Source organism: Panthera onca, chromosome B2, assembly GCF_046562875.1.
Source record: "Panthera onca isolate mPanOnc1 chromosome B2, mPanOnc1 haplotype 2, whole genome shotgun sequence".
NCBI classification, from domain to species: Eukaryota; Metazoa; Chordata; class Mammalia; order Carnivora; family Felidae; genus Panthera; species Panthera onca.
In genome coordinates, this window is record NC_138343.1 from 135,551,594 (window position 1) to 135,577,219 (window position 25,626).

Below are 25,626 nucleotides of genomic sequence, written 5' to 3' on the forward strand. Positions count from 1 at the left end.
ACTGTCCATAGCATTTTCGGATACAGTTGACTTATTTGATTCCCACAATATGACGATCCAGCAATTGCCACTGTCTTCGTTTTACAGATGTCGAAAATGCTGCTCAAGTTAGGGGACCCGCCCACGGTTCTGCAGATGGACAGAGAGAAGCAGCAAAGAGAGGCCTTGGTCTCTACTTCTGCTTTTTGGGCAGACGAACTGATACACAGATAAAATACAATACTCACTTAATTAAATGTTTATTCCATGAAAGTATGTATAAAAACTTACAAATCTGCGAACTCAACTATACATGAAACAGGATGACGGGATATTCAGTTTTTAACATATACGTACAGCACAGCTCTGAACTGTTTTTCCCTTTCCCCTTCGGTCCTTATTTCTGGCTCCTGTTTAGTCCTGTGAGACCATTCTGTCATTGGCGTAAGGAAAGATTCGTGGGCACAGTTTACTGCTTTCAGGCCAATGGAGGAAATTTCAGGTGTTTAAAAAAAAAAAAAAAAGTGGAGACTAACATCAAAATCAAGTTGTTTTTTGTTTTTTTTTTTTTGTTTTTTCCAATCAGCAATTAGGCGTTTTTTGTCCTGATTTTTCTTTGCCATTTTTGATGCTTCAACAAATGTTGCCAGTAAACTATTAGCATTAACTTTTAAAGTCATTAAAGTTACCACATGCTTTGCTCACAACTTCCCCTCTAGGATTCACATTCCTACGTGCACACACTGATTTGAAGCAGCTGGTTGGTGCTAAAACAGATTTAACACTGGCAACCGCTGGAATAGCGTGTCATTTTCTATTCAGAAAGACAATCTACTGCACAGGACTTTCAAATCTGATTTTTAAAACAACCGACAGATTTGTCAGAAACCGAAACAGAGAGTTTTGTTACTGTTCAACTTTGAAAGAAGCCAGCAATTAGCTAAGGCGTGTGCATTAATTCACCTGTTTATAGCAAATACCCACACATTTTCTCTTACAAACACACACAACTCACAGCTTCGTCATGTTCTATCCAAAAATTAAGATTGCCATCACATTATTACTTTTTCTCTTTTGTGTTCTGTTCAAGTAGATTTCTTAACTAATGATTTTTCTCGACTGGACATAATCTCAAAGGATGCATTCTGAAATAAGACACCTGGAGAATAAATACTGAGAGTGTTTTCTTGGGTTAAAAGTTTCCCCCACACCTAGATTTTGCATAGTACACAGCCCAGCTGTATCTCTAAGAAGCATGCCGTATTTTCCAACACGTTCTGAGAAGGAAGACTTCTTACCCAGGGAGAGTCATAATTCTAGCTTACCAAATTGCATTCTAGTTGTTGTGTTTTGTTAATAGACCCTTCATTAGTTCCAAGTTTGCTTTTAAATCATCTAAAACGTCTCAAAATCTATTTGAGTTTGTAAGTACTACTGACCATTATCTTTCCAATATCCCCTGAATTAAAGTAAACATGTTCCAGGTTTATAATGCACAAAGCCTTTACGGAGGAAGGGCTGGGGTTGGGGAGGAGGGGGTGAGGTGGACAAAGGGACCAGGGACCTGTTTGTATCATGCCATGGAGAACTACAGTTCTGAATTGGGGCAAGGGAAAGGAGACAGTTTCTGTAAAAACGACAGTTTTTAAAAAGATAGGTAACATTCAGTCTAACAACACTGTTTCCTGTTCCTTTTTGATGGAAGCTAACACTGGGTGGTCAGGTTCCGTTACTTCTGCGTCCCCACTGCCCAGCAGAATGGACCGCCCCTCGTCCAGGGCGAAAACGTCCGAGTTCTGGTTTTGGCACGAATGTTTAACAACCTCATTGGGAGTGGAGAACGTTTTGTCACACAAGTTGCATTTGTAGGGTTTGTTGGTCTGTACCAACATGTTGTCCATCTGGCTCCCTTCCTCAAACGTGCAGAGTTCCAGAGTCTGTTTGTCCACCATGGTGTACGTGTCGATGCTCTGATTGAGGCAGACGTGCCGGGCAGCCTGGTTGGCCCTGCAAAAACTCTTGTCACAAGTGCTGCATTTGAAAGGCTTCCCGGTGTGTATGTACATGTGCTCCCTCCAGTGGCTCTTCTGGATAAACTTTCGGCCGCATATCGTGCACTCATACTTGCGTCTCTTTACCTCCCTCTCTTGGTCCGCCTGCTCCAAGTTGTCAATGTCCGCGATGTCCGAGGGCGGGGGCGTCTCCGAGTGCTGCTGCCCGTCGATGATGGGGGAGTCGGAGATGTGCTGCAGCTCACTGTCGCTTATCATCCCAGCCTCAGGCACTTCCATGGTGTCTTTGCCCAGGTCGGCTGCATTGCTACAAAGAGACAGGGGCACGCGGCTTTCTCCCGGCTGGCTGGACGTGAAAGGTACGCCGGTGTGAATCTGGAGGTGTTCCCGCAAACTGCTGCGGAGGGTGAAGCGCCGGCCGCACAGGTGGCAGGCGTAGTACTTGGGAAAGCTTCCGTTCCTCTTCATGATGCTCGGCTTGACGTGGGCTATGGTGAGGGATGCGGGCTGTTCGTCGGACGAAGAGGCTTCCAGATTGGTCTCCTCCCCAGGGGGAGGGGGAGGCACGGGAGTGGAAACGAGTTCTGGAGACAGCGAGGTCTGCAGGGGGTCCGAGGGAGTCAGATGTGTCCGATTCACCTGGGCCAGATTGGACGTCAGCTGAGACAGCGGTGGGGCCTCGGGCACCTGCTCCTGGCTCATCCTGGAGGTCTGCGGCCGTGGGTCTCGGCCGAGTTTCTCGGGTGCCGAAGCAATCTTGGTGGCTTGTCTCAGCTGATGGTCTGCAATCTGAATGCCGTACAAGGAAGAGGCCAGCGGGAAAACTTGGTCGGGATGAGAAAAGGCTCCTTGGCTGGCCAGGCTAGCTTCTTGGATCAGTGGGTAAGCGTGCAGAAACTTGATCCCCTGTTCTAACCGAACGGGATCAATCAGCTGAGGCGCCATCTTTCCCGTGTACATCAGATGTAAGAGATAGCTGAAAATATCTGGCTGTATGTCAGTTGGTTTCAAACGGACACACTCACTGAAAGAAACAAGTGAACAATTTGTAAGGAAATGTCAACTCGCGTCTCCAATGATAACATGAACTCTGGAGAAAAAAAAAAAAGGCAAAAAACGAGAACATTCCCCATTTCTTACTGTTAGTGTTTCGTGAAATGGAATACTCAAGGGAGATAACTGGTACCTGTGTAATTTAATTATATTAAGAACAGAGAGAAATACGATAAATAGATTTTCGAGGACTGAGAACCAAAAAGTTCACATTAAAGAAATATGACATCTTAGCCCCTAGACTCTTGAAGAAGTTTTTCTCCTCCTAATCTATGTACATTTCTATCATATCACACTATATTTTTATGTAGGACTCTAGGAGATCTTTGGCTAAAAGTCTTGGCATCTCCTATTGACCCAGTGCCATCCAGAGCTCAGCAGGTGATCTTTCAAAGTAAATCAAGCAATCTACCCGATAAAAAAGTTTCTTCATTTGTAAAATGACATGGGGGGTGGGGGGGGGGTGTGCGGACCTGGGCTAGAATGAACCAGTGCCTGAGAGCAACGCAACAAAAGTGAAAGAAAAAGAAAACCTGACTCTGTGCTCTGCAGCTCCCTGATCTCCCTCCAGCATGAAGGAGGAAGCACCGTTAAGAGATGGAGGTACATTCTAGCTCTAACGGGGCCGGATCACCTTCCCAGTATTGCTAGATTGCATCACAAAACAGTTCCGGGACAACTTACCAAAACACCACCATCACCAGAATTACAACTGGGCTTCACAGGCATTATCTCATTAAGTTGCCATTAATTCTCATTTTACAGATGAGGAACTGAGGCTCAAAAAGATTCCTACTTTGCTCAAAACCACAGAGTTAGTAAGAGGGTCTAACTAAATCTTGGTCTAATTCCAAACCCGTGACACCAAAATTGTTTAGAGCATGAAAACAATCCTATGTGGCATTGAAGGCAGATCTGATTATTCCCATTTGACAGATCTGGAACCTGAGATCACCAAAAGTTAGGTGATTTATCTGAGACACCTAAAGCAGATGGTGGCATTGCTGATTTTCTAACTTCTAGACGTTCATGTTTGCCTCATTCCAGAAACATCATTCTGATCAAGCAGCTATATTCAAGTCCCAAAGAACTCTTCCTAAACCATCAGTAATGACAGAAATTCTAATGCATCATTAGAAAGCAATGATATCTATCTATATATTATTATGAGGTATGTGCTATCATCCATTCAGTGAATTATATTCTACAGACAATATAGAAAATGCATTTTCAACTTCAAAGGCAGCTTCCCTGAATGCCTTTAGAATTTATAATTTGTTTTTTTTTTTAAGTAACCTTCAAGTCCAGCGCAGAGCCCATCACGGGGCTTGAACTCATGACCCTGAGCTCAAGACCTGAGTGAGGTCAAGAGTCAGACGCTTAACCAACTAAGCCACCTGGGCACCCCTAATCATTTTTTTTTTTTATTATACCACTTACTATTATAACTTTTTGTCTCCTTTAGCTGTTTATCTTAATAATAAATATTTTCCAGCATGCTAAAATAGTAACAGTATACCTTGCTCTTCCAAATTTAACATTTTGTTCTATTTTTTTTAAGGTGACTGTCATAGCAATTTATGACACAACAGATTTGAATAATTGCTGTTTTGCTATCAACGTGTGTATATTTCAAGATGAATGCATACAATAGTCATGTGAAAAACCTCTGACTACCAAGTATGAAAAGTCAAAGAATAGAAAGTGGCAGCACTTTAGCAGCAGAAAGAACAGAGCTTATGTGATTCTATTTTTTAAAAAGACACACAGAGCATTCACTCATCTTCCTTTGGAGTCTTTTATAATGCTTTATTTATCTTCCTTTAAATAGGAATGCAAACACAGGCGGTCTTCCCTTTAAGCACAGGGCGACTGCCAACAATACTGGGTTGTATACTGGGATGCCTTTAGGTGCTTTGGGGAAGTTCAATATTCAAAACAAAGCTTCAGGGATCATGTGTGGGGAAGAATACTTTAATCATGCAAACAATCCCCTCCGAAATTGAGAACGGGGAAACCATAGGCCTCTAGAGTACAAAGTACTCCCAGGAGACTATAGGGCACCCTTGTTCTGCCAGGATGGAATGTTCCTCCAGGCAGAAGGAAGGGACCGGTGGCTTCCCAAAAAGAAAAGGGAAGGGCAGAAATCCAAACGGGGGCAGCATCTGTGAGCGGGAACTACCAAGCAGGGCCTCTTTCCATCAAAATTTTGTTATAAGTTTTGTCATTTCCCCTCATTTGTTATTGTACAGGTTGTCCTCTGTCTAGTGCCACAAAGGGTGGTGACTCAGCAGAGCTCAGATTTTAAAGAATTGTGTGCCGTCTCTGAAGGCAAGGGAGAAATGGGGCTGGGAGACCCAGCCAGGCCGAAGGGAGAAGGGCCCCAAAGTGGCCCACTGGGCTGGTGAGGACGCACCAGGGAGAGGGAGACGGGGAATCTCTGGGGGTTCATGCGGCGCCCAGGGAGGTTCCCAGAAACCAGCTCTCTTCATTTCTTGACTTTAATTTTTTTTTCTTGAAGCAAAAGTACACATGCACACATATACACATGGAGACCCTTAAAAAAAGTTATTTAAAAAAGCTCCTTAGGTCTCATTGCAGCCATCTCTCTGACTGCTTTCCCTTCCAGGCAGCTAGACCTCTCAGCTTGCTATGGGCCAGACTTCAGTCATTTCCAAGTCCTTCTGGAAGGACATAGCTCTCCACGAGATAATTACACCTATGTGGTTTGATTTGCAGATGTCTGCTTGAGACAACACTTTTATGGGGAAAACATAGTTTTAGCACAGCTACGAGCCCTTCATGCAAACTTTCACCGTAATTCAGTTTTAATTTTTCCTTTACTAGAATATCAAAGTAAAAGATGGGCTTAATGAACTTTGGAAATAAGGAATTTTAAATAACGTCCGACCTCATCAGGAGGTTGTGCTTAGCAAAACTTGCCCCTCTGCGGTTTTACTTTTGGGAGCTCTATGTTTGTAGTTCTACAAGATTGAAAACTTCCCAGAGTGCTGCACACGAGACAGAGATATGGCTAGTGGTTCTGCAGACATTAAAACACGCTTAAACCAAGTGTGCAAAAAACCGTATTTTCAGTCCACCTTTTGGGTAGTCAGGTGGCTGTTCAGAGCAACCTTGCAAAAAATGCCTTGGTTTAAAAGCGTGCCTCTGGCCTTCGACCAGGATTTGCTTGGTGTCCATGAGAAATGTCGCGTGCCTCCTCCAACAACAACAACACTTGATTGCTTACATTTGGGACTCCTATCCACACAGATCCCACATTTCCTTGTTACAAAGGCATTTAATTGCCCTACATTTAAGTTTCTTGCATCTATTTAAAACTCATTATATTGTATTCTTTTACTCCCCCAAATGAAAATCTTCCTCCTTTCAAGACAGTTTCATTCATTGTGTGGAGACTTCTAAGTACCCATTAGTTATGAAGTCTCCATGTCCTTAAAAGGGAACATCCTTAGTGCCTGAGATAAAGCAACCTCTGCTTGCCATTATTCCTATTGTTTCCCCATTCTGCTCCTCCAGACATTTAACAAGTGGCTATTATGTACAAATACCGGACCTATACACTGGGGCTTTCAAAAAGATTTGTAAAACCCAGTCTCTGCCCTCAAGAAACTTACAAAAGAGGAGGGGAGAGAAATACACAAAGAACAACACAGGGAAAATGCGTGGATCTTGTAAGGGGCAAAAATAAAGTGCTAGGAGATGTGGGAGAGGAAAGAAGTGGCTTTTGATCACTTTGGATGGGGGGGGGGGGGCTGGGCTGATGGAGTGGAGTGGCCTGGTGGGAGGGGCGGTCCCAAGGGGGCTTGGAGGTCAGGCTGCCAGCCTGAGGGGCCTTGAAAGAGAACAAGGAACGTGTGTGCTGTTTTGATGTGCGGAGGCGATCCTGCAGGTTTGTGATCAAAGGAGTAACACCACGGAGGGGATTTCTGATCCAAGGCGTCCTGCAGTCAAAGCACTGTTCAGAAATATTAATCTCACAGTCGTGGAAAATGATTAGGAAATGGAAGGAAGTGAGAAGGGGAAGGAAAGGACTAATGCAAAAGGGGCATGAGGGAAACATGGCTCAGGGGACCAGAGGATAGGGTTTTAGAGCGATTTGAAGAACAGGTCACCTGGAGATCAACAGGGAGGTCAGGGAACAACCCAGGAAGGCCTAACTCCACTTCAGACCGGCACATAACTCCATTCAAGCCCACGAGCGGCCAGCCTCACGGCCTTGGGAAGCAGAGTTCTGGAGGCCACAGAGAAAGGTCAAGGCCAGAGCTGTAAACTGGTGGTTTCCAGCAGAGGCAAAATCCAGGAGCACTAGCAGCTCCCCTTGGGGTAGAGTGCATATGGAAAGAAGCATGGAGGGCCCAAGACCAAAACTCAGCACAGCTCCCAGAGGGCAGGAGAACGGGACATTCTGCATCGTCAAAGCACAGAGAACAACCCCGAGAGAGGAAGAAAACAGCAGGCAGCAAATGCTGCCTAGGACTGAGGCTGAGATGCCAGAGGCTGAGAAAAGAGCCGTGGTTTTGATCAAGAGGTGACGTTTGAGAAATGATTTCGGTAGAGATGGGGCAGACACGGCGGTGGCAGCGGGGACGAGGGGTGGGGGGCGCACGAGCTAGGCTGCGGTTCGCCCTCTGAACACTTCCACAGTGAAATAAAGGACAAACTGCCCTGTAAGTCAAGTAGATGGCACCACTGGGTGTTGGGGGCGTGGATCCTTCGGGGACTCGAACGTGGGGAGACAGCGCGCGGTGAAAAGTACAGAACAAAAAAGTAAGAGGCGGGATCTGGTAGCACGACGCTTGGAGGAAGATCCCTTTTCCTTGGACATCCAGGGTCCTCTTCTCCGAGGCAGGAGAGATGGGAAGGAAAAACCAAGTAGAGATACAGAGGGAGATTGAGATGTTTTAAGAAAAAAAAGAAGGAAGCTGGGGAATTCATGCCCTCAAGCTTCCCATTAGACTGGCAGACCAGGATAAAGATTGGGAAAGGCATGGGGGGGCGGGGGAGACTCAGGGGTGTGTGTTTGGGGAGACTCGGGGGTGGGGGTGGGGCCAGAGGAGTGGGAGAAAGGGATCCAGGAGGCCGCTGTCGATCCTGCTGTGCAGGGGACACACAGCCAGGGTCCGGGGAGCGGGGGTGGGGGTGGGGTGGGGTGGGAGGGGTGGGGGGGCGCGCTGCTGAGGGCTTGCAGGTCAGGGATTCTCAATGGCTACTTGAAAGCATGAGTAACCAAGATGAGCAAGGTTGGCAAGTGAGGTCACGAGGGAAAACTGGGAGCCTGGGAGCCTAGGATTCCAGGGAGAGGAGGTGAGACCCATGGTCTGGATGGGCAAAGAGCAGGTTCAGAGGGAAAGAGGGCCATGGAAGTTCAGCGTCTACAGTCATTAGATTATTATCAACCACGTTAGTTACCTGGTCTGATGGACAAACAACATCTTAAAGTAATTGGAGAATGAAGCAAGAACTGATTTGTGTGCCTTGAAGTACACATCGCCGATGGCAACCGTGCAGTCACACAGGAAACCAAACTCTCGCTGAGCGTTTAACTGTTGCAGGAGAATAAGTCCATGGTTGGCCAAATCCATTTTTTTAAAAATCTGCAAAGCAAACAATTTTTTTTTTAAGAAAGGTGATTCACAAGTAAGTATGTGTCCTTTTTTACAGTCACCGACAGTAACGATCACAGCTAACGTGTCATGCTAACAATGTTACGTAAACTCACTCAGTCTTCGCAGCAGCCCGCTGAAGTAACTCTGTCTTCACTTCCATTTTACAGATGATGACACTGACCGTGAATTGGGGGATTACGTGATCTGCCCAAGAAATGGACTCAGTTGTCTGCTCTTGGGACAGCCAACACCCCCAGATCCGCTAGTCTTATAGTTTAAGATTCCAAATGCAAATTTTAACGACCTATCAGAAATTGTCAAAACTTCCACAGAGGCCAATTAAGGTGCTGGGGTGGGGCCACAGCAGGGTACAGTGAAGATCTCACTAAACTGGGGCAGTTTTCCAGCTCCTACAGTGTGGGCAGGGCCGCCCCTGGCAGTGATACAATTACTCCCCTGGATGCCTGCACTCCCTGAGGCAGGACGGAGGAGGGTGCTCTTCTCCCTTTTTTGTGGAGGAGGAATTGGGCTTTGAGAGGTGTAAATAATTTGCCCAGGCGATCTAGCTCCAACGCAGGGGAGCCAAAATTTAAATCTGCGTGTTCTGAGTCCGGATTCTAAGGTCTTCATTCCTTACACTTTACCGTAGCAAACCACTTGGCCTGAATCTATCTCCAGCAGGGGAAGTGCCTCTAAAGGGGACGGTTCATCAAATCAGGAGACTGCTCCTTTCCCGCAAAGAGTATTTATAACAGCTCACTACACACAGATCAGCTTTATACCTAACAGTAGACTCAATGTTATAAGCAGCGAACGCTTTCTCTCTAAGACTGTGAATGAGCAAAGTTGCCCACTCTCAGTACTGAACATAGTACTGGAAGTTCTAGCCACTGCAATAAAGGAAGAACGGAAATAAAAGACACACACACACACGAACTAAAACTGTCCTTATTTCCAGATGACAGTGTTGTTATGCAGAAAAAAATCCCACGGAATCTACAAAAAAACGCCTGGAACTAATAAATGAGTTTGGCAACACCACGGACAGGCTATAAGATAAACATGTAAAAAGTCAATTGTAATTCTATACACTAACTTTGAACTTGTGGCCACTGAAATTAGAAATATAATACCATTTACAATCACTCAAAAACTGAAATACATGTGTCAATCTAACAAAACATGTATAGGACTAACAAAACATGTATGTTGAAAACTATAACACTGAAGGGAAAAAAAAATCAAAGAATATCTAACAAAATGGAAAGATGTACCATATTTACAGTTAGGAAGGCTCAGTAAGAACATAAATTTTTCTCAAGTCTGTACATAGGTTTGACACAATTCTTACTAAAATTCTAGCAAGATTTTTTGTTGCTGTAGATAGGGATATTGTAAAATGTATAATGTTAAGCCAAAGAAACCAGAAGAGCTAAAATAATTTTTTAAAAAGAATAACGAATTGGGATGAGTCAGCCGGAATTCAGGATGCATCAGATAGCTAGTGTCCAAGACTGTGTGGTACTGTCGAAGGGACAAACATGCAGACCAGTGAGACAGAATGAGCACCCAGTGCTGATGAGCATCCACATGAATACACGCAACTGATTGTTGACAAACTCACAAAAGCAACTCAGTGCAGGAACAATCTTTTTGACAAATGGCGTAGATAAACTGGACATAGACCAAAAAAAAAAAAAAAAAAAAGAGCTCTGACCTAAGTTTCATACCTTCTATAAAAATTAACTCAAAATGAATTACAGACTCCAAGGTAAAACACCCAACTATAACTTTCGGGGGAAAAAAATGGGAGAAAAATCTTAGGGATCTAGCATTAGATACAGAGTTTTTATACCTAACATCAAAAGTATAATCCATAAAAGGAGAAAATGGTAAGTCGGATTTCATTAAAATTAAAAATTTTTTTTCTGTGAAAGGTCCTGTTAAAAGAGGCTGAAAAGGCAAGCTAAAGACCAGGAGAAAAATATTTGAAAACCTTTGCAAACCTTTTGACCAAGGACAGGTATATAGAGAATATGCAAAGAATTCTCAAAACCCAACAGGAAAAAAAAAAAAGAAATCTATTCAGAAAATAGGCAGTAGGCTTGAAGAGACATTTCACCAAAGAGGATATGCAAATGGTCCATAAACACATGAAAAGATTGCCAACATCATTAGCGATTAAGGAAAAGCAAACGAAAACCACGATGAGATTTCATTATAAACCTATCACAATGGCCAAAATAAAGTAATGGCAACACCAAATGCTGACAAGGATGTCAAGGAAGCAGACTCTTCAAACACTGCTGGGGAGAACGTAAAATGGTGTAGCCACTGCGGAGAAGAGCAGTTTCTTAGAAAAACTCAATATGCAACTACCGTCCTACCCAACAATTATGCTCACGGACATCTATCCCAGAGAATGAAAACTTATGTTCACACCAAAACCTACCCGTGGATATCCACAACAGCTTTATTCCTAATAGTCAAAAACTAGCAACAACCCAGGTGTCCCCCAGCAGATGAACAGTTAAGCAGTGTGGTATGCCCACACCACAGGAAACAACACAGCCAGCAAGGAGAAATGAACTACTGATACGTACATACAGCAAGGTGGGTGAATTACGCAGAGGGAAAAGAGCCAATCCCCAAAGGTCACATACTGCACGATTCTATGTATTTAACATTCTTCAAGATCATAGGAACAGAGAACAGATTAGTAACAGAGGGTGAGGGGAGCAGGAGGGAAATGCGTTTGGCTTCAGAAGGGCGACATGAAGGATCCGGGTGATAGGAATGTTCTGCAGCTCAACTGTGTCAACGTCAGCACCCTGGCCGGGATGTGGGAGCACAGTTTAGCAAGTAGGAAACTCAGTTTACCGAGTTTCCACTAGAGGAAACTCGGTAAAGGGCTTGCGGGATCTCTATTATTTGTTGCAACTGCACGTGTATTTATAGTTGTCTAAAAATAAAAAGTAAAAAAAAAGAAAAACCCACCACACATCAATTAATTAGCCAGATTAAAAAAAAAAAAAAAAAAAGGATAACTATGATGTTTAACTACAGAATTGGGAAAGCTAGTTTGGAGAATACATGATCATGATCAATAAGCTTTAAAAAAACAGACCATGGCAATTCTTACTAAGCTGGTACTGATCTCCCCACTCTCCTTCCTGTTCTAGGGATGATCTGGCAGATTGAGAAATTAATAAGTGTTACCTGAAAGGAATGAACGAGACGGATTAATATCATAAGAGACCGATCAGGTCACAAGGCAAGACTGGAGGATGTCAAGTCTCGTGTTTTCTACCCAGAGTTACATCCAAACATGAAAGGCAGGAGGGTCACTTAAGGCTGCAGCAATTTGGGTACCCAGACCTACACCGTGGGCTCAGTTATACGCTCAAATCTGTGGAAAGCATCAGGACCTTCGTCCCCCAATATTTCCTGTGCAGGGGAAAGCGCTAAGATTAGGTAGGGGACACAGAAAACGAGGCCTGGGGTTCATGATGAAAACAAGAGATGGTGCCAGGTTGCAGGGTGGCAGGGACTACAAAGAAACATCACTCGAACCTGACCTCCACCAGGATATAACTTTTAGAAGCTCGCCTTCAAGGCTGTTCTCTGAAAAGTGCCAGACGACTTCCTTTTCCATCCTACTAACCTGCCTTTCTCTACAAGAAAGTATAATACACCTCGAAGAGCGACCTGCGAACACTACTTCACGTGCTCTGTCTCTGATCATGGTTCCCTACATGTTTAGGTGGTTTCAGGTGTCATTCACGGACAGACAGCAGCTTCAAGTGCGAGAACATATTACTATTTATTTCTTGATGATGATGACAAGAGTGGCTGTTATTTACGGAGTGTTTCCTTGACCATTCATTTCCATATGCTCTTCGTTTAATTTCACGCTAAGGTATTTGAGGTATTACTGCTATTCGTATTCTATATATGAGGAAACGGGCTGAGAGGTTAGCTGATTTGCCCTTGATTATAGAATCAGAAAGCGCAAGAAGTGAGATTTCAACAGGGTCATTTGATTTGCTGGGACGTGCTATGTGCAAGTATGTTTACAATTAATTGGAAATATGATTATATTCTCTTATAACATGATTAAACAACATTTTTAAAAAATGTTTATTTATTTTTTGAGTGAGAGAGCAGGCTGGGAAGGGGCAGAGAGAGAGGCAGACAGAGAGAATCCCAAGCAGGCTCTGTGATTTCAGCGCAGAGCCCGACATGGGGCTCGAACTGCGAACCGCGAGATCGTGACTTGAGCTAAAATCAAGAGTCAGAGGCTTAACCGACTGAACCACCCAGGCTCCCCTTGGAAATATTGTTTTTATCGCTGCTCATAAGTATATGTACTTGTTACGAGAAATTCAAATATCACGGACACACAATAGTGAGTTGTCCATCCACCAACCCCCCTCCACCACTTTCTCCACACTCTGGCCACACTGGGTATTATGGCCACGTCTTTGAGAATCTTTGCCAAATCCACACTCATTTTCCTACCTTCTATGGATTTAATGATGAAAGGAAGTATATTTTTGTGTTTATCGATCATTTACATTTCCTCCTGCATTCCCCTCATGAGCTCTGCCTGGTTTTCAATCAGGTTGTTTGTCTTTTTATTGATCTGTAAAAACCCTTTGTAACGTAATAAAAACGAGCCCTTTACCACATGTCGCTGATGTTTTTCTCACTTTCTTTTAATTTCGTTTTACAGAGATTTCTGACATAGAATTTTATGTTTTAAGGTCATCAAACTGATCAGTGTTTGACAGGACTTTGAAGTTTTTGTTCTTACATTAATGGATATGCAGCCTCTCCTTCCATAGAGCAAAAGGAAGGGCTTCTCATTCCACAAACAAACGTATGTTTTTTTTCTTGAAGACCATAAGAATTAAGCTATGAGAAAACTATGAGATGTTTCTTTTTTTAAGGGAGTCTACCAGTTATTTTAGGATCTCAATTTAGAGATCTCCTATTCAATCTAGAATAGGAAACAAACTGAACATGCCTTTTACAGATAGAGGGAAGAACACATGTACAGGGGTCTCAGGGATGGGGAAAAAAACCAAACAAGAGGAGGGAAAATGGGAAGAATGTTCCAGATTCACAGAGGAAACACAAAACCGTGTACATTTTTAAGAATCGTACTTCAGAGACCAAAGAAACCTTTCTCAGGGAGAAAAATAAGACTCCGCCCTAGAGTCTCACACATGTGAATGAGTCCGAGAAGACAGAGTGGGGGGGGGGTCCCCAAGCCTGGGGGCATCTCAGGCAGTGCCCCCCAGCCAACAGCACTGCCTTCTGAAGTCTTCTTTCCTCCTCAAGGCCCCTTCAGAGCCATTTCCGTGCAGCCTATGCTGCACTGGCTGAGACGGCAGATCTTTTATGGGGGGGGGGGGGGTGGTTCTGGTGGAGGTCACCCCCCTTTGTGGAAATGGATGTCTGCTCTTCCCTTCCCACCAACTGCTGACCAGCAGCATCACTCCTGTGCCCCCACCCCCCACCATTCCCCACGCTGGAATGGCTCAGCAAGGTCACAGAGGACCTCTGCTCCCCAGCCCCACAGAGTATGCTTACTCGACCTCTCTGCGGCATTTAATACCCTTCCTCCTGCTCCATAAATACTGTCTTGGGCTCTGAGGCCACTGTGCTTTGGTTTTCTATCACCTCTGCCTGTTCTATTTTAATCTCCACCAAGGATTCCTCTTTTGCTGATGCCCCTCTGCCTTTTGTCCACAGCCTGCTTCTCATTCCGTGGACTCCCTGTGGGGATCCAATCCACTTCCGCTGGGCCTTACCGCAGCACCCCCTCAATTCAGGATAGGCAAGACAACTCAAGTCCCCCTTCCCCTCACCCTCATCTCCCCCAAAGACAACAAAAGCCACGGACACAAACCTACTCCTTCTGTATCCCTAGCTTAGTGCACGGCACAGCCATCCACTCTTTGACCAAGGCAGGGATCTCCACTCCACTTAGGGTCTCACTTCCCTCACTCCTCAGTCAGTCACCCGGGGCTCACCAACTTCAACTCCTTACCCCCACCACCTTAGCTCTGCCTCCCTACTCATCTCTTCATTTCTAGCTCTTGCCCCTGAATCCATCTACAGGGAAGAGCCAGGATGATCTTTCCAAAGGTCAAATCGATGTTACTAACCAGCTTAAAATCCTTCTGCGATTCCCTACTGCCTTTAGGATGAAACCCAAATTCCTCAGCACCGCCTACCCGGCCCTGCATGACCCAACCCCTGCTTAACTCTGCACAACATACTCTCGTGCTGATCCAAACTAATGGTTTCCAGACTACGATTTCACAGACCTACTAGAAACCAATCAACCAACCTCAAAACTAGGGGTCCAACAGTATCAGTCCCTCTTTATTCTGAAAGAAAAGTCATAAAATATTCACATACCCTGTAGGATGGGGGACTTTTTTTTTTTTAATATATATATATTTTAGATAGAGAGTGAGCATGCAAGCAAGGGAAAGGAGCAGAGAGAGAGAGACAGAGAGAGAGAGAGAGAGAGAGAGAGAATCCCAAGCAGACTCCACACCTAGTACAGAGCCTGGAGTGGGGCTCCTCAATCCAATGACTGTGAGATCATGACTAGAGCCGAAATCAAGAGTCAGATGCTCAACTGACTGAGCTACTCAGGTACCTTGTAGGACGGGGGACTTCTAAATATAAATGGGTAGAAAAGACATAAGGTCAGAATACTTTTCTGAAGGAAGGGTTGTTGGCACTATATTCATTATAGGGAATAAATTTTCTCATGCACAAAAAATTACTACATGAAATTTTATTTTATGACATTAAATTGTGCCTGGTTCTTTTCTTGATATAAGATTATCTACTTGATGATCTTTATGAAGTGATCAAGTATCCAACTTGTTCAGAAATTCAAGCATCACCAAAAGCCCAGTTTCATCTGAATATGTTTATGATCATGGAGACAAAGTGATGTTATTTCGCTCACTTTGGAAAAGCTGGATGAAATGAGATAAAGCTGAAGAGGGGCATTTTTCTTTACAACCAGAAGGTCCAGAAGCCCAGGCCATTCTTGGGCTCCCAGCAGTTTGCAACACTCCCTGCTCAGAGGCCTCGCTCTCAAAGCTGAGTTCAGCCCCTGATTTTATTCCCACTGTTGGGAAAGGAGGCCCGTTTGAAGGGGGCCTTAGAACCTCTGTGCCAGACCTTCGAACGTGCCACCTCCAGAGGGACTCACCACTTACCGCCCCCCAGCCCCAGCACTATTTGTCCTCTGCAGAATTTCCAGGTCCTTAAGATCAGGAAGCTCTCCTTCCCTCTGGAGCACCTGTGAACATGCCAGTCTACTTATGTCTGCCTGGTGCTTCCAGAAAGCCAGCATGGAGTCCTATTTATCATTTATTACTTTATTCCAAGTACCTAGAATATTGTCTGATGTTTAAAAAAACTATATGTTTGTTAATAACTATATGTTCAGAGAGAAGAATGTTGAGTGCCAGACATGGCTTGGCCTCTGACTAGCTGGGTGCTGTGCGGGAAGTTAAATTTCTGATGATCCTAGACTAACCTAAAAAGTCACATCAATGGAAAGGGAGCTATATTTTAGCAAAAGTTTTTGATTTTTTTTTTTTTTTTTTTTTAAGTAGGCTTCATACCCAGCATGGAAGCCAACGTGAGTCTAGAACTCATGACTCTTGAGATCAAGACCTGAACTGAGATCAAAAATCCAATGCCTAACTAAGTTACCCAGATGCCCCAAGTTTTTTATTTTTAAAGTTTATTTATTTATTTTGAGAGAGAAAGAGAGAGAATGAGAGCATGCACGCACGAGAAGGGGAGGGTCAGACAGGGAGACAGAGAATCCCAAGCAGCCTCCTCGCTGTCAGTGTCAGCACAGAGCCCAGCGCAGGGCTCGATCCCACAAACCACAAGATCGTGACCTGAGCTGAAACCAAGAGTCGGGTGTTCAACAGAATGAGCCACCCAGGCCCCCAACCAAGTCTTTTATTTGTAAATGTCACTTCATCCTTCTTCATGAACTTCAGAACTTCAATTCAGTTCTGAATAGTGCTTTATACTTTACAGTATACTCTTTACACTCCTCATTTAATCCTCAACAATACCATGGTATATCATTTCCTCGCTATTCAGTATTAATTATAATATTAATAACCACAGCACTAATAATTAATGACCACTTATTATGTACCAAGGACCAATTACCCTATCTCCAGAAAGAATCTACCAGAGTTAGAAAAGCTAAGTAACTTGCCCACATGTAGGCCAGCTCCTAAGACGCAGATCTGGGAAGTCGTCATGCTTTTGGTGAAAGCCTTCTGAGGTGCCAGGCACAGTGGATGCAAGGGTATGCAGAATACAGACAGAGTTCAAGGCGGAGAATCGAACAAGTACACAAATGTACAATGTGAAGAAAAATATAAGGAACTGGGGTCCAATTTGGGAGTTGGAGGTCAGGGAAGTCTTCTGTGCGGAGACCTTGGTTAAGCAGATATTTGAAGAAGAGTTAACTGGGCAAGAATGGAGTATTCTGGGCAGAGGTCAGCATCTGCAAAGGCCCCAGGATACGCGGGAGCAAGATGCAACTGGGGAACTGAACGAAGGTCCGTGTGGCTGAAGGGCAAAGAGCCAGAAAGGAATAGGCTAGGTGAAGTTGGAGACTCGGGTCTTCTTAAAGATTTCGGTTCCTATCTTAAGAGCAACAGGGAGGCACCAGAGGGGATTTTGCAGCGGAAGTGACAGGATGGCCACACTGCAGGCGGGAGTGGTGAAGAGCCAGGTGAGGAGAGACCTTCCCATGGTCTAGAAGAGACAAGACAGACTGGGTGGTGGCCATCAGGATGGGGTGAGAGGGACAGGATTTGAAACGTAGTTAGAAGATAAAAACTCAACGGAATCGGTTGGTGGGTTAGAGGGAGGAGGGTGGGGGAAATTGAGGTGTCCAAGATAACTCCTAGATTTCTCGCTCGTGTGACTGGAGAGATCGTGGGGATTCCCACCAGGAGAGGGAAGACAGGCAAAAAGGCAGCTTTATGGGGAAGATCGCGAGGGTTATGTTCAGATGTGCTGGGACCAAGATACTTTTGAGATGACCAAGGAGAGGTGTGCAGTATACTTTGGTTATATTGGTCTGGAGCTCTGAAGTCCTGCTGTGATTTATGTCTTGAGAGTCTTTGGAGAAGCCGGGTGTATCTGACTCCAAAAGTCACAACATTAAATTACTACATGATAGTTCAGAGAGGTTATAACGGCAAACAGAAGTCATCTGAGCCCTGGTCTTCCGGGTGTAAATTTCACACGTTTTCCTCTGTACTACTTGGCTCCACAGATCTGTCACTAATTAATCCTAGTCACCCAGGACAGACATGAAATCTGACATGAAACTGAAGACCTATATAAAGCCCTCAACCAATTAACACTACAAATGGAACTTAAAAAAAAAAAAAAAACTAAATAAAAAAAAATCATTTGTCTTTCTTAAATCAGAATAGTGAGCAGAAAGGCACTGAACAAAAGTGGAGATGGAGAGGGGAGACCATTCTTAAAAGTGGGTTTTCGTAGAATGCCTTCTTTATGCATGTACATGTGTACAAAATTTTCTTTTCCTTAAGCAAACTCAGAGGTTGTAAGACACATGTGGAAATAAGTAAAAAATACTTTCCAGAGCTAAGTATAAATGACCGTTTATATTATTTAATGCCTCACCACTGTTTCCCACACTGATAATGCAACACTCCCTAGATGTCAAGTGCTTTCAGCTTCCAGCACACAGGTTACTCATGGTTTGGAGGTGCGGCTGAATGGGACAAATACCATCACATTATGTTCTGACAACCCAAGCTCCTCCTACGTTTTCAGTATAAGGAGAGAAGACCAAAACAGCGCTTGGGAACTGATGACTCACTTTTTGAGGATAATAGCTCTCCTAAGATACTAAACACCACTTAGACTACCCATTTCAAGGGCACTAAAAGGGTCCTCTCAAGTCCTTAATTTTATTTAAGTGAAGCATAAATGAATACTGTAATGCACAGGACCCATCAGTAACAGAAAAAGCACTACCCACAAGTAAGATTGATTCTTTCAAGTAGTTCAGACCACTTATCATGATGAAAAAACTGCTTTTTCAATTAGTATTATTAATAATTAATATTTAGGGCCTATAAAGTAAACCTGAATGGGACTAGTCATTTGAATTTTAATGTTTTTAAATTGTATCTCAAAGCTAGGAAATGTGTCTTAATTAGTTGTGGTGACAGGTTGATGTATTTTTCTTAACATTTCTTTAGTCAAGCCTCCTTGAAGGTAAATAGAAAAAGGTGGGACATAAACTAATCAATAGCTCTTATTTTGAATTTGAAAAACATTGTAAGAGTTTGCCTTTTCAATTACGTGCTGCTGACGTTACCATTGGCATTAGTTTTTGATTTCTAAGTGAAGGTCAGAAGGAGGTAGTTCCGGGATAGGCTGTGTCAAGGAGCCACAAATCAGAGATTTACGGCTAATAAAGACTTGATATTGAAGTGATAATTCTAAAGGCATTATGCTATAATCAACTTTAAGGAAACCTACATATGATCACACAGAATTGAAAACTTAATTTGCTGTTTTTACAAATCTCTGTAATAGAAGACAACTGGATTCTGCATTTCCTCTGCCTCTCCGCTTACTTTGTTGTGATATCTTTTTTGGTTGAATATCAAAGAAAATCCAACCTCACCCACATATGCAGTTGGAAAAAGAAATATTTTAATAGCTTTTCTAGGTGATTGTGGACATTTTTCTTTGATACTACACCAAAACTTGGTAAGTTGCAGTTTCTTACAGTTTAGCTGTGCGATCTAAAAATACATAATGAATGAAAATTTCCTACTCTAATGGGAGGAAAATTCATTGCTCTATCTTGCTCTTTTAACAGATCTTTTACCTATGCACAGTTTTTAACATCACCCATTGGTCACTGGAAAATGTCAGCTCATCGAGTTATGCAGATCTTTCCAACGTTGACTCATTTTGTCAACAGCTAAAAAGGCTAATCACATCTTATTATTAAACAAGTTGTTTTGACCTCATGGAACCCTGAGGGGGGTCCTGGAGATTCACAACGGGCTGTAGAACACACTTAGACAACGCCTTTCAGAAATTACTTTGGGGCTCAGAGAATCTAAGCATCTAGGTAGGCATGGTGTGGAACACAAATATGCTTTGACACTATTCTCAGATGATTCTTATAGTTCATCCTTGCTTGGTGCAGAGCTTAGGCGTGTACAAAATTTAATGGAACTATACCTCTTGTAAAGTAAAACCTCTTACGAAGTAAAAAGAACCATTTTGTGAGCAGTCAGATACATAAAAATGCTTTATAAATTCCTGTCTTTGCACACTGGGCTTTCTTGAAGTCAGAAAGTTATATGATGTGTACCTCATCCACATGAACTGGGAATTATGTGCTTGAGTGTAAATACTAGCCCCTAACTTGGCCTTCATCACAGAAAAAAAAAGTCCTAAAATATCCTGGACTGCCAACTCCTGGTTCTGCGGCTACTGGCTCCATCTCTCAATGGCATATTGGCATTGTGAAACACTAGCTCTTATTTGCTATTGATTCAAAGTAATATTTTAATTATTTAAGTTTCATTTGCTAATAAAAATATAACTTGAGCATAAAAAAGGCTTAGAAAATGTTCTCAAGCTAATGCTTAGAATGTTTATAATTTTTTTTCTTCGGGAAAATAAAAACTCTCAATTCCCTTTTAGGTTTTCAGAGTCATACTTAGCGACCATAAGGAATCAGGAAAAGGGATAAATTCCCTTTTCTGCCGCGTGCACTCTGAAATTTATGGTAAAGTCTCCAGCAGACCAGCAGTCTTTCCTTTACAGTGACAGGCTGGAACCACACAGGTTCCAAGGCTGGAACTTGCTCAGTGTTCCAAGTTGACTTCAGGGAAAGGCCAGCGGGCCTCGGGATGCAGCACCAGACAGGTAAGAGATGGCAGGTCTCCAACTGCAAAGCTGATCCCCAGCCAATGCCACATACCTGCCTTAGGGGCCTCCTTCACTTTCTACCTCCAGGTCTGGAATTCTCAAGCTGGGGAAAGCGCATCCCCCTATTCCGGGACATCTAGCGTTTACAAGGCACATCTTAAAAGGTCAAGGTGGATGAAACTTTATATTTTACATAATTTTTACATTAAAAAGGTATAGATCTTTGAGGACAGTGCAAAGTTCATATTAACCTTTAAAAACTTAAAAAAAAATGTTTATTCACTTTTGAGAGACAGAGACAGAGTGTTAGCAGGGGAGGGGCAGAGAGAGAGGGAGACACAATCTGAAGGAGGCTCCAGGCTCTGAGCTGTCAGCACAGAGCCTGACCCTAGGCTCACGCTCACCAACAGTGAGATCACGACCTGAGCCGAAATCAAGACGCTCAACCAGACGCTCAACCGACTGAGCCACCCAGGCGCCCCCATATTAATCTTTAAGAGAAAAAAGAAATTGTCATCGTGGACCTAAAACAGGCACAGTGTTTACTCTGCGGCTGGAGTATTTCAGCAGAAGTTTGCAGAGCACCATTTATTTACACCCTCTTTGAGAGAAGCTTTAAAACTGGCAAGTGGTGGGACTATACACTACAGCAAAGTTTTAGGGGCGGTTTATCTGTCCCCCTTTCATGGTCTTCTCCACTACTATTTTTGAGATCTTACCATGGTATCATTAACGGGTCAATTCTTTGGCTAGAAAATAACCTACAAACCACAAGTTTATTGAGAAATGCCCAGTTTGAAGGAATGCAGTATTAGAGCTTTTTTTCTCAAAAATTACCTTTTAACAGTTTGAAAACAGCCTGCATGTACATCCTATTATTTAATAACGGCCTGTTATTTAAAATGCAAAATAAAATCTATTTGAACAACGAATGTTGCTTTGTAATAAATCGGAGGACTTAAAATGTCTTAATTCTGATTTCCTATTGAAGCTTCAGGCCTCTCAGACTAAAATGCTAGTGATATGTACATCCTGCTCCCGTGCTCCGTCAGGGTCGACATAGATGATCTGTCCTAAAAAGGACAGTGCAGCCCATTTAGGGAAACCCAGAGCACCCCGGAGCTCCGTGTGAGCCCGTGAACTCGTAATTCTGACCTTTTTTATGCTTTACTGCAACAAAAACTTATAAAAATGAATAGAATGGAAACACACACTAAGTGGGACCATTGTATTTGATGAAGAGCAAATGAACACTGCAGCGGTGGGGCGGGGGTGGGGGCTATTTCCCTAAGGCATAATTAGGAGTTCAGCAGTTCCAAGTTCTCGCAGTCAATTGGCCTAGCAAAAACTATCTGCATTTTCATCCGGCCCAATCACTTTCTTGCCTGCCCTGCTACCCTAGCTTTCCTCTTGCCTCCTTTCACTACCAGCTAAACGCGACAAAAACCTTGCTTCCTAAGCACCGATGCATTATCAGTTCTCTTTTTAGCCTGTTTAAAAAATCAATGGTTTGGGGGTTCCGCTACACAGGAAAAACGCCTCGGGCCGGGGAAGCAGCCTCCGCGCCCCCAAACTCCCCTTCTCAGAGCCCTGGGGCGGGGGAGTGGGGGAGTGGGAGACGAGGGCCGCGCTGGCGGGGAGCGCGGCTCGGACGCCGGTCCCACACCCCAAGGCAAAGCAGCCAGAAACCACAGCGCAGCTCCGGGCTAACCTCGGCCTCAGCGGAGGCGCAGATTGCCCGTGGAGCGGAAGCCCGAGCCTGCCGGCCTAACGCGCCCACACCCGCAGCCCGGGCCGCAGCAGTCCATCCAGGCGGCGCCCAGGGAGGCCTCCATCTACCCCGCCCGCAGGGGAGCGGCCCAACGGCCGCGGCGTCCTGCCTCGCCCCGCCCCGTCCCGGGGGGGCGGGGGCCCGGCCGGGGGCGGGGCCGGCTAGACCGGCAGGGGCCCGACGGGCCCGGGCGCCGCGCACCCCGGCCCCGCCCCCATACCCGAGGGGCTGAGGGAAGGGGAGGGGAGGGGCGACGCACTCCGGCCACGCCGCACGCTCTCCGCTTCCCTCGGTCCCGCGTGCGCGCGCGCGCTCTCCCCAAGTCCCGCGGAGTTTAACACAATGCCGACGCCTACGCCGTGCGCAACGCCCCGGCTGGCGCAACAGCTCCGGCGCCGGGGGCGGGGGGTGGTCAGACAGGGCCAGGGGAAGAGCGCGCGCGAGAGCCGAAGACAGCGCGAGACCCGAGGAGGCCGGAAGCGCGCGTGCGCGCCCCCGCCCGCGAGCGGGGAGGCGGAGCCGCAGCAGTAGCGGCAGCAGCTGTAGGAGCCGCTGCAGCTGGGAGAAGCGCCAGAGAGGCCGGGCCTGCTCCGGTCGGACCGGATCCCTCCCCTCCCCCTCCGTCTCCGCTCCCCTCCCCCAAACCCACTTCCGCAGCTCGCGGCCTTGCCGCCGAAGAAGCAGCGGCGGCAGCAGCAGGAGGCGGCGGCGAGGCGTCGGAAGGATTACGCACCTGACGGGCCCGCCTCTCAGGGCTCCAGCGCGGGACGCTCACCGGCCGCCGCCGCTCGGGACGCACTTCGCGGTGGCGGCGAGAAGGGAGGGACCGGCAACGGGGAACGGAACGCGAATCGCCCCCCTCCCCTTCCTCCCTCCCTCCCTCCGATCCGCCGCCCGCCCTCTCGGCTTCCGTCCCCTCCCCCTCCCGCAAAGCCCCGGATGGAGCCGCCGCCGACTCGCCGCCGCCTGGCTCCGGGGGATGGTTTTGTCAGGCGGCCAGAGCCCCGGCGCCAGGCGCAGCCGCCCCCGCCCCCGCGGGGTGCCCCTGCCCTCGCTTCCCAGAACTGGGTCCCCGTGTGGTCCGGGCCCTCCGCCTGCCTTCACCCGGAGCCCCGGGACGGGGGTCATTCTTCTTTGTTGCCACCGTTGGTGCCGGAACCGTTTGCGAGCTCCGGTGGCCCCCGCCCCCCCTCCGCCTTCCCGGAGCCCGGGCCGGGGGCGGCACGTGGGCACCGGCCCCGGGAGGTGGAGGCGTTGCGTGCTTACCTGTCGCCGGTGCTGCTGCGGCGGGGGGTGTGGAGGAGGCACCGCTGGGCAGCCTTGGCCGTGCTCTCCCCGCCGCCGCCGCCTCTGCCTCTCGCTGCTGCTGCTGCTGCTGCCGCCGCGGTCGGTGTCTCCGGCGCGGCGGCGGCGGCGGCGGCGGGGCTTTTCCTGTCCGGTTACGTTAAGGTCACATGACCGAGAGAGCGGAGCGACTAGTGCAAAGAGGCTGAGAGCGGCTCCCGCCGGGGGGGAGAGGCGGCGAGAGAGCAGTGGCGGCAAGAGCCCCCTCCGCCCCCCCCCCAGCCGCCTCCCCTCCCCCCGCCCGCCTCCGCCTCCTGCTGCTCTGCCGCCGCCGCCGCCGCCGCCTGCAGCACTAACTACACTGCCGCTCCCACCCAGGCTCCAGCTCCGCTCTGCTCCAGCCAAACTTCTGCAAACCATGTGCAGCCGAGGCGAGGAAACTTCTCTCCACCTATTGGGGCTGGAGGCTTGAGTCACTAGCCCCGTGTTTACATAAAGTGTTTAGGTAGGATAATCCTGGAGATGCTCTGGGAAGGGATGCAGAACTGCTCCGGATCCTTCTTGCAGGCTTCTGCTTGACATCTCTCGGCCAATACTTTTGTCCCTTTATTTCCCGTGTAGCCTAAGTTTTAAGACTTGAAAAGGAGTGGACTTGAGAGCCAGGGAGAAACTTGTAAATCACTAATAGCTGTTTTTCACCAGTGGAATTAAAAAGTCATACCAAAGTAGATCTGTTTGTGGTGTGTATAGAGAGGTATAAGTGCTTCCTTAAACAGACTAGTTGAGTGTAATGTCAGACGTTTCTGTTAGGATGAATTTGATGCTTATTTCAGTAATTGTGTTTTTCGAAGCGTTGGTCCAAAATCAGTTTGCAAAGCACTTTTGTTACTTGAGAACAGTTTACTTTCTTGTTAAGTTTTGATCTCTTGGGTACTGTTAGATTGGATTTAGAGTTAGCCATTCTGTTAATTTGGAGGTCCTGAAACAGGTAACGTGGCAGACAGGGGACTTAGATTCTCTGGTGGTCATTTTTAACATTTTAAGGTTTGTTTTTGTTGCCATTTTGTTAGAATTATATTTATATCTTTGGAAGTACCGTTTAATTTCTTGAGGACTGGATTTAGTGATTTCTGTATTTTACATATCTAGGCTTTTGAGGACTTAAGACTATGGCTTGATTATTAAGGAACTGAAGGCAGCAGTTTCCAGGACACTCTTTGGTTTTAAGGCATGCAATTTGGTTATAAGCTCCTTAATTTGATGTTGAACCCGTTATGGTTTACAGAGCCAGCCTTAGCACATTGCCTTGGCACATAGTTTCCAAAATATTTAAGGCAAGCTTAATACCTTAAGACAGTTAACATACAGAAGTGTCCCTCACCCCCCCTCCCCCCAAAATCTGAGTTTGATTTAGTAATCCAGTTATACCCAGAGCTACTGATGACTAATTTCTTCTTTGAAGACAAAATAAGCAGCTGTGTAACTTTAGTGGTCCAAAAGTGAATAATAGATTTCATACATACCTGCCTTGAACTTTCTTGTTCTTTGATCAGCTAGATAAATGACTTGAGTGGTTAAATGTCTGCCTGCAAAACCAAATTCTGACCCTGATATAAGTATTTCTAGTGCACTAACACATCAAAGTTGGCCTTCAGATTGGCACGCCAGATTCCTTGGATTGGCTGTGCAGTGGAGATTTGTTTCATCTTATTGAGAAGCTAAAGTGGTTCTGATTGGTAGACAGAGTTAGAAGTCTTTCGGTTCTTAATTCTTTTAGACCTTGACTGAACTTCCAAGTTTATGGTCTGATGGAATACTTACAGTGGAGAGTGAACTGACTTAAGGGAAACTAAAGGAAAAAGTGGGCTAAACTGATGGCTGAAGT

At 45.7% G+C, this 25,626-nt stretch overlaps 1 protein-coding gene across 2 annotated transcripts; it reads right to left on the minus strand.

Annotated features, from left to right (window-relative positions):
* Positions 1 to 222: 222 nt before the first annotated feature.
* On the minus strand, positions 223 to 23,828 carry ZBTB2 (zinc finger and BTB domain containing 2). 2 transcript variants are annotated; one of them, XM_060616902.3, is made up of 3 exons: positions 23,724 to 23,828; positions 8,478 to 8,662; positions 223 to 3,015 (listed from the first exon to the last, which is right to left on the minus strand). In XM_060616902.3, the coding sequence occupies exons 2-3, from the start codon at positions 8,648 to 8,650 to the stop codon at positions 1,644 to 1,646; spliced, it is 1,545 nt and encodes a 514-aa protein (XP_060472885.1). In that variant the 5' UTR covers positions 8,651 to 8,662; positions 23,724 to 23,828; the 3' UTR covers positions 223 to 1,643. The 2 variants fall into 2 exon arrangements, with proteins under 2 accessions (XP_060472885.1, XP_060472886.1); XM_060616903.3 differs by lacking the exon at positions 23,724 to 23,828 and adding an exon at positions 23,191 to 23,292.
* Positions 23,829 to 25,626: the final 1,798 nt, after the last annotated feature.

Excerpts from the sequence above, each read along its gene's own strand:
- ZBTB2 (XM_060616902.3), bottom strand. The coding sequence starts at position 8,650 with ATGGATTTGGCCAACCATGGACTTATTCTCCTGCAACAGTTAAACGCT. Across the intron at positions 3,016-8,477 it reads TTGTTTGTCCATCAGACCAG|TGAGTGTGTCCGTTTGAAAC; the intron begins GTAACTAACGTG and ends TGTTTCTTTCAG.